The sequence below is a fragment of the Lissotriton vulgaris genome, chromosome 7 (assembly GCF_964263255.1).
Source record: "Lissotriton vulgaris chromosome 7, aLisVul1.2, whole genome shotgun sequence".
Taxonomy (NCBI): domain Eukaryota; kingdom Metazoa; phylum Chordata; class Amphibia; order Caudata; family Salamandridae; genus Lissotriton; species Lissotriton vulgaris.
Window position 1 is genome coordinate 251,107,722 of NC_141695.1, and position 16,187 is coordinate 251,123,908.

Sequence of the window (16,187 nt, forward strand, 5' to 3'; positions counted from 1 at the left end):
AGAAAGCAGTACGCTTCCTAAGGTAGATGGGACCCACCGAGTGAAGGGCTTTGAACGCCAATGTGAGGATTTTAAACCTAATTCTGCTAGAGATCGGTAGCCAGTGCAGCCTAGTTAGCAGCGATGAAGCAGTGGCTCTCCTTGGCAGGCCGAAGATGGCTCTGGCCGCCGAATTCTGAACAATTTGCAATCTAGACAGAAGATACTTTGGGAGGCCTGCAAAAAGCGCATTTGCATAATCCAGACGGGATCCCACAAGCGCCTGGACTATATTCTTACGGTACTGCAGGGAGAGCAGTGGGAGGAATTTCCTGAGCATCTTAAGGATGCCAAAACATTTCCCTGATAGTCCCAGGATGTGTGGACGGAAGGAGAGATCATCGTCGAACACAACTCCAAGATTTTTTACTTGGGAGGATTCCTTCTCAGGGGGGAACATGTCCTGAGGCCACCACGTCTTCCAACCAGGGTCAGGGGCACAGCCAAAAAAGAGCAGCTCAGACTTATCCGAGTTGCATTTCAGGCTGTGCCGCTGAAACCACGCAAAGACTGCGCTCAAGCAGTCTTTCATTCTGCCGCCGTCGAAAACCTCTCCCTTCCTGCAAGTGAACAGGAGCTGGGTGTCATCAGCGTATGAGATGACCCGGGCCCCAAATGCCTCCGCTACCTCCGCCAGAGGGGCCATGTATATGTTAAAAATGGTGGGGCTCAGAATAGACCCTTGAGGCAACCCCACCTCTAGCGAAGGCATTTCCGCGGAGAACGGTGGAGCCCAGATCACCTGTCGGCGGTCGGCTAAGAAGGATTGAAACCAGTTCAACACCATCCCCCGCAGTCCTATCTCCCTGAGTCTTAAAAGGAGACCAGCGTGTGGGACGGTGTCGAAAGCCGCCGACAGGTCCAGCATGACTAGCATAGCCTTTCCCCCCCCGATCGAGCGTCTCCCTGATGGTGTCCGTCACCTCTACAAGCGCTGTCTCCGTGCTATAATTAGCACGGAAGCCAGATTAGGAGTCATGAAGCAGTTTGTTATTCTCAATGTAGGTGGTAAGAGTGTGCTGAACATGTTTCTCCACCACCTTCGCCAGAGCAGGGAGGAGGGAGATCGGTCTATAGTTAGCCAGCTGTAAGTGGTCTAGCAAAGGCTTTTTGATCAGCGGCAGAATAAGTGCGTGTTTCCATTGGCAAGGGACCACCCCAGAGCTCAATGACAGATTAAGCAAGGGGTTCAGCAAGCTGTTTACAGCTGAAGCCACCTTGCCCAGGCATTTCGCTGGACAGGCATCCAAAGGGGAGCCAGATTGCAATCGGGATAGTAACTCAAGCGATGTTTCACAGGATAGCTGGGGAAAAACCGATAGTGTGGGCCCGGACTCTGCCTCTAAGGATGATTCCAACTTCAGCCCACACCCTGAGACAGCAGGATCCATTGAAGGGTCCACCGAAGGGAAGGAGTCCTGAATCTTTATGATTTTAGCCACAAAGAAGTCTGCAAGCTGCCTAATCCACTCTTCCGTATGCGAGTGTATACGGGCGCCTGCGACAGGATCAACAAACTCCTTCACAATTCTGAACAATTCCCGACTCATGTTATCGGCTTGGTCTATTCTATGCTCGAGATAATTCTTTTTAGCTTCAGCAATCTGTTTATGGTATAGCTTTATGACATCACGGTACTTAGTTTTCTCCACAAGATCGTACTTGCGCCGCCAAAGTCTTTCCGCCTTTTTACAATCTTGGCGCATTTTTCGTAGTGTGGAGGTAAACCAAGGAGCGGAGTCATGATGGGGGGCTGTTCTAGCTGACTTCAGTGGGACCAGCTCCTCAAATCTTGCCTGCAACCAGTTCTGGACCAAAGTTAGGTCGGCTTCTAGGTTCCCTGTCAGTTCACAAGGATGTTGACAAAGAGCATCGGAGAGCATGTCTGCTGTCACTAGGTGAAAAGCTCTAGATTGTCGAGTCCCGTCCTTCTGTATTCTTTGTTTAGTCCTAGACTCATGCTCTATAGAAAAGTTTATTAGGTAATGGTCTGACCATAGAACTGGGAGCGGTGGGGACACCACGATAGGCACCGTAGAGAAAATTACATCTAGCGTGTGACCTTTCACATGGGTGGGGCTGTCAATAAAAAGGGTAAGCCCCAACAGCGCAGTAATATCTCGCAGTTTGGAGGCTTCAACATCGGTTAGTGACATCTATGCGGGACTTCACCCACCTTGGGCACCCAAATCCACCCCCAGTGCTACATAAGCCATCTGCTGGGGTGGTGCACCAGTGAGTGCTGCATTTGCTTTCATGGGGCACTCTGAATCCCAGAAGCACAATTATAACATTTCCTGGGCCCCTTATGAACAGGATTATCTGTCAGCACCCCTGGCTTCTTCTTAGGGAGGCTGGGAAGCCTTCCATTGGTTCCCTTCAGGATTACTTTTTGGCCCTTTTTGGAACTTCCTCTGTTTACCCTTTTCCCCTCCACTCTTCTGCTGAGGACCATGCCCACTTTTGGTAAAGTCTCCCACATGATCCTTGTGGACCCGGGTACTAACCCAGCAGTCAGCCTCCTCTGCAACTTCCTAGGGATAGTCAGCTTACTATCCATCAAGTGCTGGTGTAGCTATGGAAAACAATTACTGGACAAGTGCTCCCAGGCGATCAAATCACCACCCAACCATCCAATACTCTGCAAAAAAAGACATATATTCCACCCAAGTACTTGACTCCAGTTTCTTACAATTTCTAAATCTTTGTCTTTAAAGCTCTGAGGTCAACCCATACCTGGTCACTAAGGCTTTCTTCTTGTTGACATAGAAATTCTGGTCCTCAAAGGGCAGGACTAACAAGGTGTCCCGTACATCACTGAGAAAGCGCCTCCACAACCCTGCTCCCCAATCCTTCTTTATATATTTTGGGATATATACTCTTGCTTCTTCAGACACTGATGTTGTGCTGCCACCAGAGGAAGTAATCTTTAAGCTCTTTGCTTTCATCTCCATCTCCCTCAGCATTCTTTCTTTCTTTCCCAAGACTAACTTCTTATTTTCTAATTCCATCTGACCACTTTTTTGAGCTTGGCTAGCTCCATTTCATGCATTGTTTTCCTCTCCATGTCCTCCAGCTCTCCTGGGGACAGGCCCTTTGAAGAAACACTGTTGCCTGTCTTAAACGTACTTTCTCCCCTCTCAAGCCCAATGGACCCTCTAGCTTCCCATCTGTATTCTCTGCCTCCTCCCTAGGCTCTTCAGGACGCTCAGTAGCATTTCTAGATTCCAAAAAGGCCCTCAGAGCCTTTTGGAACTCCTCCTCCTTGGTGAGGCCTTTCACAGAGATTTTCAATTTTCTACAGATGGTCTTAAGCTGTGGCACTGTGTAGGTATTGACCCTCTCTTCTTCAAATTGTAGATCCATAGATGCGTTGGATGTTGTTTTGCTCATGGTAACAAGAATTGGCAGTTCTTTAGGAAAAATAGAAGTCCCAAGGAAAAAATTCCACCAAAATGTATGTGGTCGCGTAATGGTCTGCACTCACTAGTAGTGCACACCAATCACTGTATATGAGTCACTAATGCAAGTCCAGAATCCTCACCGCTGACCACCAATGTTAGAAATGGGGGTCTCTGGTTGGCAGAGGTAGGTACCTTTGATCAAGTAGGGGCCCTTACTTCTAGTCAGAGTAAGGGGCAACACTTCTAAAATAACCCCTGCCCCCCCTTGGTAGCTTAGCATGAGCAGGCAGGCTTATTAAGCATAGGTGGAAAATCCGTTCCGCTCGCAGATTTTGCGGATTTTCGGTAAATTCGCATTCCGTGAGATTCGCAAATTTCACGCAAAATCCGCGAACGGAAATCCACGAACAAGGATTGGGTCAAAAGTTCAAGCTGACTTTTTTTAACTCTTTTAGAATGGCGCCAGCAAGCTGCCAGAGCCATTCTAAAATAGTTACAAAAGTCAGCTTCAACAGGAAGCTCTAACAGATAAAGTAAAGCAGGTGCTGCTCAAATTCAGTTACACAATCATTAATCACCCCCAAACTTGGGGTGATTAATGATTGTGTAACTTAATTTGACCTTCTACTGGAGCACCTGCTTTACTTTATCTATTAGTGCTTCCTGTTGAAGATATTTCTAGCTATTTTAGAATGGCGCTGGCAGCTTGCCAGCTCCATTCTAAGTGGGGCTGAGGGCAGAAGGGCACAAAAGTGGGACAGAGGGCAGAAGGGGACAAAAAAATGAGTGGGGCAGAGGGCAGAAGGGCACAGAAACAAGTGGTACAGAGGGCAGATGGGCATAAAAAACAAGAGGGTGGCAGTGATTAAGCAGGCAAAAAAAAAAACCTGCGAAATTGCAAAGCGCCTCGCGAACAGCCACGAACACGCAAAGCGCCTCACGAACACCGGCGAGCACGCAAAAATAAAAAAATACGCAAATTCGCACAAATTCGCGAATTTTGCGGATTGCCAATTCGCAAATCCACAAATTCCCAAATTGCCAATTCGCAAAATTCGCCCATTCTTAAGGCTTATCTCAGAGGCAGTGTGTAAAGCATTTGCGAACAGATACAGTAATACAGGTTCCTTACTGCAGGCCGTCGAGGTGATATGTCAGTTGCTTACTGGAGAGGAGGGGATACATTGATTTCTTACTGCATCCCGGTTACGATTCGACAAGATGGTGCCTCGATGCGATAACTTGCATACTATGAGTGCATGCCCGATGGCCGTGCGTCGAAATCAGTGTTTTTTTGCCAAGTCGACATGGGACTGCCATGTCGACTTGGCAAGTGCACCCACTTGCCAGTCCCTATACTTTCGCTTTTCTACATGTTAGTCACCCCTAAGGTAGGCCCAAGGTACACCTATGGGCAGGGTGCATTGTATGAGAGAACTAGGACACCCCTCCTCCATAGAGGGCTTTATGCACTAGGCATAGAGCTTTGAACTCCACCTGTCGTCTCACCGGGAGCCAGTGCAATGACAGGCCTGCGCCATATTTTACAAGCTGCATCTGTGGATGGCACAATCAGTGCTGCTAGCCCACCAGCAGCATTTGATTTACAGTCCCTGAGCACTCGTGTTGCACTGTACTAGGGTCTGCCAAGTAAATCAAAAAAGCCAATCTTGGAGGCACTAATCCATTACAATAATTTACAACAGGGAGCACTTGCACTTTGGCACTAAATAGCAGTGGCAAAGTGCCCAAAGCATCTAGACCAGCATAAAAATAGCAAAAACATAGGAGACCAACACCAATGGTGACAAGGTCTAACACTGAGCATCTACATCGCAGCCTGTGTCCCAAGTTCCAAAGTCAACATACTCACCCTCCTAAAACAGTGTGAAAAGCAATCATACACATCTCCATTTCACACAGCCTACTGCTGCCACTTTACTGTAGCCTCTTGAAACACTCTGATCTCAAATCAGAGAAGCAGCCCCTCTCTGTTTAATGGATTTGCAGGGTCTCCTGGTGCACATCCTGCCATAAACAGACAAAAGGAAAATTTTCAAGCCTCCCTTTCAGGTATTTAATCATGGGAGCAGTGAGCGAGCTCACAGAGAGAGTCTGGATGCTGGATAAACAAGCATTTACAATGCAACGGTCTCACCTTTGAAAAAGTTTGAGCTATTGGCATTGTAAATGACAACATTTTTATTTATGTGTTGGTTTTGAAAATAGATATAAATGGCACTGTCATTTACAATGCCAATAGCTTAATCTCTTGCAAATGCCACACACATACATACCTACAGAGTCACAGGCTTAGCCACACACACACACAGAGCCACACACTTCCAGTAGTCGGTGGGCAGCGTGGAGCAGACCAGCACCCAGCCCGACAGGGCCAGCAGGAAGGCCACGATCTCCCCCGCCATGCTGGCCATGGTCACCGGCGAGGGTCACAGGACACAGGTGTCAGAGCTGAGGGGTGAGAGCTGAGGGCACAGGGGTGAGAGCTGAGGGCATAGGTAAGAGCTGAGGGAACAGGTAAGAGCTGAGGGCACAGGTAAGAGCTGAGGGCACAGGTAAGAGCTGAGGGCACAGGAGTCAGAAGCGAGGGCCTAGGAAGATCTGAGGGCACAGGGCAGGGTAAGCGCTGAGGGCAGAGGGGTAAGAGCTGAGGGCACAGGTAAGAGCTGAGGGAACAGGTAAGAGCTGAGGGCACAGGTAAGAGCTGAGGCACAGGTAAGAGCTGAGGGCACAGGGTAAGAGTTGCGGGAACAAGGGTAAGAGCTGAGGGCACAAGGGTAAGAGCTGAGGGCACAGGGGTAAGAGCTGAGGGCACAGGAGTCAGTGAGGGCACAGGCAAGGGCAGAGGGCAGTGTGGTGAGGGCTGGAGGCCTGGTTTGAGGTCAGATTGCACAGGTGCCAGAAGTGAGGGCCTAGGAAGAGCTGAGGGCAGAGGGGTAAGAGCTGAGGGCAGAGGGGTAAGAGCTGAGGGCAAAGGGGTAAGAGCTGGGAGTACAGGGATAAGAAGTGAGTGAGGGCCCGGGGTGAGATCAGATGGCAGAAGATTCAGAGCTGAAGGCTCCTGCAAGGGCAGAGAGCAACGCGGCAACGGACGAATGCCCTGCTTGAGGTCAGAGGGCGGTATGGGGCAAGAGTTGATGACCAAGGGGTAAGAGCGCTATGTCGAAGCCGGGCACCGGTCAAAGCTGAGGGGACAAGAGGGGGTGGAGCAGATGGACTCGGGGTTCAGAATAGAGCCCTTCTGGCAAACGCGCAGGTTAAACTTGGGAAACAGCAAGTGGAAATGCGCGGGTGCTGGGGTGAGAGCAGTGGTGCTGAGTATGGGCGTCACTGTGGTTTCTTCTTGCTACAAGTTCTTGCCCCGTGGTTGGTGTGTGCTCCGCAGACCATAGCTTCTCTCCCGCAGTGCTTCTACCGCACCCTCACACACACACACACACCTGCCTGCTCTGTATCTCTTAGCAGAATTCTATAGGGCGGCCTTATAAGAAAATGTGCCTGTCACACTCCTTTCCCCACAGGAAACCTATAAAAATGAGTCCATAGTAATCACTAGGAAATAAACGTACAGGATTAATATTTCAGAAATGTGCACGACCCTTTGAGCATGGTGTTCACAGTGCCGTGTATTAGTGTGTAGAATGTTACAAATAGATGGCGTCACACAATGAACTTCTCTCTGCTGTGCCCAAGCTCCAAAACTCGACTAAACTGATAAAAATATCCTTTGCTGTAATGTCCCCAAACTGAGAACTCGTGTTTTTAAGAAGATAACTTGCTGTCGACAGCCTGAAAATCGTGAGCTTTGTTGCATGAACTGCACTCCAGCTTCTTCCCTAGTAAATTAATTGTCTCAAGGCACTTTATAATCATGCCAGTAGCGCTACACAAAGGCCGTTGACATAAACCAATATAACAAGAAGAAAAAAACGTATATCGTATCATCACGCGATTTACTTCCCCACTATCAGCCTTGCCAAGATTTGAACTCGTGACCTGCAGGTCACACCGGATGTCGGCGGCCCCGGCGGCAGCGCTCAACTCAATGAGCCGTGAGTATGTATGCCAGTCTCCTGCCTCACTTGCTAGATGTTAAGTAAAAACACACAACAAGTAGTGAAGTGTCGTCTTTTCCAAGGTATTGGTTGAAGAGGAGTGTTTTGTGTTATTATTCGAACTGCAATATCGAAGTCCATAATGTTGCTAAGAGAGAGTTCTAAACCACGATGGCCAATTCGGAAAAGTATTGTGATATCCTGCGACTGGCTTTAAACTACAAAATACAAACTAGCAATCACAGCTGAACAATGTTTTGCACCTTTATTTCACACAGTCCGTTGCTTTTTCCTTTATTTAATAATACTATGTACATGTCCATGATTAAGGGTCCGTGTTTTACCATATCTGGGGCAAGCCATCAGTTCATGCCGAGTAACTGCTTCCAATTTACTGAAAGTCATTACTCCCGTGAATTTGGAGAGGGTTTTGCGTTCGTTTAACGTTAGCCATCCAGCAGCCATTAGAGATCTGCCAAGGACATGTTCTCTAATGCGGCTCTCATGCGGATTAGTCTGTCTTCTCTGGAATGGCGCGTCGAGGACCCTTGAAAGTGAGGAGCTACTAATTTGCAGAGCCTACAGTTTCGCTGGGGCCCAAGAACCACACCCCCGCAATAGTTTAACCAGATAAATACCTCCGCCTCAATGTCAGTAGGAAAGCACTACCGCCCCACCTATAGAAGCACCACTGCCCCCACCCAGAGACGCACTACTGCCCCCACCTAGAGAAGCACTACCGCCCCCACCTAGAGAAGCACTACTGCCCCCACCCAGAGACGCGTTACTGCCCCCCAACAAGGGAAGCACTACTTCCCCCTCCCCCCATGAGAAGCACTACTCTTCCCCCTCCCGCCAAGGGAAGCACGCACTGTGATGCTGCAGGTTCAATCCCTGGAGCACACGCATGACCGTGGCAGTTAGGGCTTTCAGAAGGTCTACGAGTGCATTTCGAGGGGGCCACTGTGGTTAAAATAGGGGTTCTGCACTCTTGAGTTCCCGGGGGTTGTGTGACTGCAATTTTCTCTTCCGGTCAATCATCTGCCCGCTGCCCAGACCTTAGAGCTCATGGCTCGGTAGCAGTGGGGAGAGCCGGACTTGTGCATTTGAAAGGGCGGTGGGGCTGGGGTCGAGTCAGTCAGAAATTAAGATGTGCCAGTCCTTACCGAATCTCTCCAGCTTTTCCACCCTTTACACAAAAACGCAAACATGTAGAAATAACATTGTATTCATTCCTAGCTGCTTAATACCAACGTCCAGCACATTTTAGGAGCTTTCACTTTTGGCAAAGACGTGGCAGCTGAGGAGCAGGAATCAAGCGATTGTCACAGGATCACACACTGTGGTCAAGTGAGTGGGTGGGCCGGGTTCACGCTCGTGCATATGATCACAACTCCGGTAACCCAGGCCCGGAGACACTCAGACTGACAGACGCAAAGTTTGCCCTTTCGGTGCTGCTGTCAGGAGGTGTCATTGATACCCCTCGACTGGTGGGAGCCGTCAGGCGAAGGGGTTCACGCAGAATGCTCCCAGAGCACGAAGTTACTGATGGGCCCGTTTTTATGACAGACCTAAAATAAGATTTAGAAGGTACTGAGCGCGCGCTGCCTCAGAAGGTTCTGTCCTCGACCCCTCAGGCTTGCACTTGGGAATTCCCTGGAGGGAGACATCAGAGGAGGTGTTTGCCTCGTGCCAGGGGTCGGAGGTTCAGAATTCCTTGGCAGAGGACCCCTCTGAGGAGGTGCGAGGCCTGTACCAGGAGCCTGAGTCTGCAAGGACTTCAGACTGCACATGGCACAGCTTTGCTGTACAGCCATCACACTGCGCAGAACACAGGGCCACAGACACACCTTTAAGTGGATATAAGTGTATTTTACTTGACACAGTAAGCCACTTATAACTCTACCTCATTGGCGTTTTGCCGCCAGAGCAAAGTAATACATACATGTATATCCAGAAAAGGGCATGATGGGTTAACTGGTCGCCACGGACGGTTGCTGCTGTGACTTACGTGTCACAAGTTTCAATCCTGGCAAGGCCAACTCGTACTCATTAAAGCTGAAATTATCATTAAAAAGAATAACAATGGTACCTTTTTGTATTGCTTAGAAAAGGAAGAAGTGTCAAGTGCTACATAAAAACAAGCATTGGCCGCGCAGCAGTAAAGCTGCACGGCCGTGAAAGGATCATCTGCACATTAAAAAAAAGCCGTGAGCGTGCACTCTCCCTAACTTCCGGTCTCGGGATGTGCACGCTCACGGCAGTCGTGGGGCGGGACTTCCGACTTTGCGAGAAGCCCGCGCCCTCAGAGTGGATGGCAGCAGAAGTCAGGAGAGGCGGCTGAGGCGGTAAGTGGGGCTTGGCACCTGTGTGTGAGGTGTGTATGGTGTGTGCGTGTGTGTGTGTGTGTGTGTGTGTGTGTGTGCGCGCGCTTCCGTGAGTGTGGCTGTGTGTGTGATTGTGAGAGGCTGCCGCTGTGAATGTGGAATGTGGAGCAAAAGATGTGCACGGCTGGGGGGGGGGGGCGGGGCATGATGCGCGTCCACGATGTGCAATCGGCGCTCGTGCACCAATCTACGTCCCTTGAGGAGCAACTCGGTCACAATAGGTCGAGAGAGCTCGACCTAAAAAAGGTTGTTAGCGCGCTCCAGCGTGCACTTCACAGGAAACATAGTGCATAAATGATGGTTCAATATTGTTTCAGTAAATATCTGTGTTTTTTTTAATAAAAAGTCTAGTCAGTAAGCAAGTACAAGTAATATATGTGCCCAATGTCAGGACCTTTATCAATAGAATTCCACCATAGCACATAAATGAGAAGGGATTTCTCTATATAATGAGATATGATTCTTGAATATCAACCTAAACACAATAAAAATGACATAGGTCATTTCAATGAAAAAAAATTTCTAATATCGTATGCTTCAATGACAACTTCATTTAAATTCCACTTTTTAACAATCACAACATTTATAACATGAAAGAAACATCGGGAACATTATCTACACATTTCTACGATGATATTTTAAACAAAAAATCAATTTTTTAAAACTACCAACAAAAAATGTAACCTATTCAGCAATTGAAATGTCTTTGAATTTCTTTGTAAAGCTATATATTTTAACTTTTAGATGATAAGAACTGTATGACTGTCGAAGCTGATGCCAGGTGGGCCTCAGTGAGAGGATTGGGGTCTTGGATACATTCTGGATTAGCAGGAGGCTAGGGCAAAAAATCTAAAGCAGGATACCGGTTACTCTCAGCTGGGCACTCCCAACAGGGATCCTGATTGTACACAATGCATAGGACATTCCCGTCCCCACAGTTCTAAATCATTTATGGTACATACCAAATGTGTTTGAATTTGCACCTGCATTGTCTTTTATATCTAAATGTTCTTACCTTATCTTTTAGGTAAGAGAGGATCAAACTGATCACTTCCTTGGGTTCCCGAATCATGTATTTTTGATAGAGAGATGCCTGTTTCTTTGTTTGAAAATATTGACAAGTCATCTGCAGTTCAAACGAGAAAAAAGTAATAGAAAAGCCATTAGGTCTAGCGCATTTGGGTTTGGGTACATACAAGAAATAGTTTTTGGCTGAGCTCTGTGCTTATCTGATGTTGCTGTAGTGTAGATCGGTGCTATGTTTAGCTGTGTAGGGCTGCATTGGTTTCAGGAAGTTCAGTTCATAACTTAGCCATGCACTTGTGCTCTGCCAGTGCCTGTGCTCTGACTCATTAGAATGTTGGAGTCTGATGATGCCTCGGAATGTTGGGACTGAGAGAGGCAGAGTGACAGTTGGTCATGGGCTGAGCAGCTGAAAGCAGCTCCTGGTGCGGCTCTGATGTACCACATATCTTCATGATGTCCAGTACCTTACAACTTGTTATCTTCATGAAATAAATCATCTTGAAATACAACCTTCCTGAGTAGACCTTCATCACTACATATTTTGGCGACGAGGTGACGAACCTACAGCTAGAAGCCGATCTAAGGTACCTGGCGAACACAGGTGGACCTGGAGATGTTGCAAATATTAGAAACCACAATTTTCAGAAGAGTAGGTATCCATAAGAAGGAAATTACTGCGAAGAAGAAACATGTGTGTTCTACACAGTACAATGAAGACAACTGCAAGGAAGAAACAAGAACTACAAAGAAAAGAAAAGAAAAGAAGTCAACAAGAAACAAGTAAGCATAAAACACTACAGGGCTTATTTACAAACCCCTTGCGCCACCGGTGCGTCACTTTTTCCCTTATGATAAGTGACGCACCGGCGGCGCAGAGGGCTTGTAAATAAACCCCTATGCCTTTAAGCCCCACCAGTGGCCACACCATCGGCCAGCCCTAGCCCAGGCATGCTGTACTTATGTACAATACGTAAGTTGTACAGTGTATTTTCCTACCGGTCATTTGGTAAACAAGCACACCATCTTTCTGCCTTTCCACATTGATTGAAAGTCCTGCTTTCTCCCACAATCATCTACAGCAGAACCGGAGAACTTCTACATTTCTTAATGCCTATCTGCACTGTCTCTGATGGAAAAATGTGCTTGACTTTTCTTTTCCTGTCATGGCATGGAGCTACAGACTTTTTTTTTGCACATCACGTTTTGTGCGTTACTACTAATGGGACCTTCCCATTTTCACCATGCCTCACACGGTCTCATTTCTGACAACTGTTCGAGCCGCATGTTTAAATCTAAAGCTTTGGAAATGCTTGTCGTTTTTAGGTCGAGCTGATGTGGCATTCATGCGAAAGCATGAATGCTGTCAGCTCGACAACTTATGTTGCCCGTATTTGTGAAAGTGGACAGCAATAAGACGCGCGCCTTTCCATTGTCAGATTTCACCTCGGGAGCGCGCGTCTGAGCTGCACTTGCGCGGAGCAACACACAGCCCTTGCTCACACACAGACACAGGCAGCCCCCACCCCTCTGCATGCACGCACACACACACACAGGCGCGCGCATGCATACACAGGCACACGGCACACATACAGGCACACGGCACACTATCCCCTGCCTCGCATTCTCTCTCAATCACACACAGTCACGCATGCGCACACACATTCCCTCGCGCACACACGCGCACACACACACACGCGCGCACACACTCTCCCCTCCCCCCCCACAGGCATACACACAGGCACGCACGGATTTCACATCAGCCCTGGGCCCCACTCACCGACTGCGCTCTTCCGGCGGGGATCCTCACGGCGCGTCTCCTCTTCTGAATCGGGGCTCCCTCAGGTCAGAGGAGCCCCGCAACAGGCGCCACACTCCTCCTTCACCCCGGCCCCCTCCTGGGGACCCGGGCTACCCCGGACCGGCAGGGCGCTCCATGCGCCGGCATGCCTTCTCACGGACCTTGGGAGGCGGAACTTCCGGTCGGCCGCGAGCGGATTGGCCGGCCGACCAAGAGCTTGCGGGTCGCCGCGGGCAGCGCGGCGGCACCCTCCCGATCACTACAAGGACAGGAGATGTGCACGCGAGTGGGAATTGCGTGTTGTTGGCTTACTTCCTTCAGTGGTTTCAGTTGCCCATGAGCTAACACTCAATTGAGCATTTGCGGCTGGTGTCTTGTGTGATGGACATGTCTTGCATCCAAATCAATTCAGGGCCGATTCTGAGCATCTTACTTACCAGGTAAATGATTTAAGAACAATGTAATTGGTACATTACGTAGAGCTGCATCGCTAGGAAGCAGCAAGTATTATACGATAAAAATGGCCATTTATTAACTTTCTGTAAAAAAGTCATCGGCCCTTTCCACTTTACTATTTACCTAGTTTTACAGCTTGAGACATTTTTTCTTCTTCTATCTTTACTGTTCATATTGAAAACCATCATTATCCCCTAAAGTTCCTTGACTTTTTCCACATCTTTGTAATAGCCGACCACTTCATCTTTCTTGAGTTGTTTTTATTTTGGTTACAGGACAGCGATTACTTTCATATTAGAAAGCGCTATACATAAAGTTATTAAAATAAGCATGGTCGGTACTTTGAAACATTTTTTCGGATGTTTATTTGCACTGTCAGATCCCAGTCGGGGAGGGGCACAGGACAGGCCGTAGCTACTCGACCCCAAGTGTGGTGGTTAAGGTCATTTGACACTGGGGCCATCTTCATATGCCTCTCTACAAACTGGGCCAAGTACAACCGTTTCTGCAGAAAACTCACACCCTCCTCATCCTCACACCCTCACTCACTCTTACACCCTCACTCACCCTCACACCTCCTCACCCTCACACCCCCTCACACGCCCTCACACACCCTCACTCACCCTCACCCCCACTCACCCTCACCCCCACACCCTCACCCCCACACCCTCATCCCCACACCCTCATCCTCACACATCCTCACACACCATCACACCCTCACCTCCCCTCACACACCCTCTCTCCCACCCTCACTCACCCTCACTCACCCTCGCACACCCTCACACCTCCTCATCTTCACACCCTCACTCAGCCTCACACTCCCTCACCCACCCTCACACCCTCACCCCCTCATCCTCACTCATCCCTCACCCCTCCTCACCCTCACAACCCTCTCACCCTCACACACCCTCACATCCCCCCACCCTCTCAAATCCTCGCACCCTCACACCATCACACACTCACCCTCACACCATCAAACCTTCACTCACCCTCACACCATCGCACACTCACCCTCACGCAATCAAAGCCTCACTCATCCTCACACCCTCACACCTCCCCACCCACACATCCTCACTCACCCTCACACCCCCTCACCCTCCTTCACTCACCCTCACACACCCCCTCACACACCCCCTCACCCTCACACGCACTCTCACCCTCACACACCCCTCACCCCCACACACCCCCTCACCCCCACACACTCCTTCACCCTCACACACCCCCTCACCCTCACACACACACACCCTCACTCATTCTCACCCCCTCTCAACACCTCTCACCCACCCTCACACCCCCTCACCCTCACACCCCCTCACCCCCTCACCCTCTCACCCTCACACACCCTCTCACCCAAACACATCCTCACCCCGCATCACTCATTCGCCACCACAACTTCAATCTGTGCAACCATTCAACAACTAATTCAAATATGTTCTCTCAACGTTTCAAGCTTTATTACAAATGTAACAAAAACATGTTAATATTTCACTTCTGTTTTAGGACTTTTGTAACAATAAAACACACAGAACATAATCTTCACAAGTTATTTACAAAAGTTTAAGCTATTGCCATTATAAATTACAATACCTTTTATTTAAGTATTAATTATGTAAAAAAAAATTAAAAGCCATTGTTATTTGTAATATCAATATATGTAAGTCACGTAAATACAACACAAATTGCATTACAAGTGCTATATGTGTCACATTTGCGAAAATTATAACAAGTGGCATTGTAAATGACAAAACTATTAATTTTGCTATTTTCAAAAACAAAACCTAACTAAAAAATGTGTCATTTACAATTCCAATAGCTCAAACTTTCCTAATGCGAGACCTATTGCATTGCAAATGCTTGTTCTCTTCATGCCATCGCTCCTTTGAAGCTCTGCATGTTGTTTCTAGCAAATTTTTTATGGCATGCGCATCCTAGTCTACATCGCGCATTTACACTTCGGCCCTGCCATCCTTCACAGTCTTCAATGTGCCTTACCTGTATTGCGGCAGTCGTGACCGTTTATTCGGTTGCTCTCCTTCAGTGATTTCAGCACGCACTATTTACCTCATGAGGAGCTGCGCACTTCTTCAGACATTGAGGAGCCTCCATCATGTCATCCGTGCTCTACGGGCACAATTTTGAGCGCAATACCGCGCCAGGAGCATCCGGTGCTAAGTGCTGTACCTGCTGCCATCTATGGACTTTGGGCATCTACTCGGACGTGGGTTGACTTTTATTCACCCTTCTTTTTATCGCATTTACAGCTGCATGCAACCTCCACGCGTACATTATCCCAGCGTATTCTGTTCCTGGTGGATCCCTTTAATTATTACTATAACATCAGCACTTTTTTGTGGTTTGGAGTGGTGCCAGTATATTTTACCAAATACACAGTGCCGTTTGCCTCACTATGAAGGGGACTTTATAAAACACAACAGTTTGAGGTTTGCTCGTTCTCCTTTTTGCTGACTTCTGTAGGATGTTCTGTTCTCTATACAATGGTGCCACCTATGGGACAGTATAGAGCTTCTAGTTCCTGAATATTGTGCTTGTGATTTATGAGCCCACAAAGACTGGCACATTCTATCTGCACGTCGGACCTCTTCTACGAGCTTACATTCCACAATATATGTGTTATTTCGAATTTATGCTGCATGTCTATGTGCCTTTCACATTAAAAATGTCAGCTGTTTTTTTTTACCTCTGCAAGTCTGGGTAACATACGTACTCCAGTAAGTGTTACAGGACGATGGTGACACACACACCTATTTTCTTAAATGTTTATTAATTGTTTAGTGAAATATGATGGCAAATTATCTCACATGGATGGCTTTGGGTTCTAGCCCCATTAGCTTATATACATATTTGCACACTTGCTACATGTTAATTACACTTTACGTTTCCCTACACAGGGATAGGTACAGGTTTTGCCCCATTTGCCCTCATACATTTGCCTACACAGGCCACTCACGGTTTCCACCCTAACAAAGGGCACCCTTTCATA

General features: G+C 48.1%; 1 protein-coding gene across 5 annotated transcripts in view; it reads right to left on the reverse strand.

The window, feature by feature from the left end:
• The window catches only part of LOC147701314 (putative methyltransferase DDB_G0268948), a 246,938-nt gene that overhangs the window by 141,387 nt on the left and 89,364 nt on the right, over positions 1-16,187 (reverse strand). For all 5 annotated transcript variants that reach the window (XM_086930036.1, XM_086930034.1, XM_086930033.1 and 2 more), the window contains one exon: positions 10,922-11,032. In XM_086930036.1, coding sequence (XP_086786162.1) covers positions 10,922-11,032 — 111 coding nt within the window. The remainder of the gene's footprint in view (positions 1-10,921; positions 11,033-16,187) is intronic.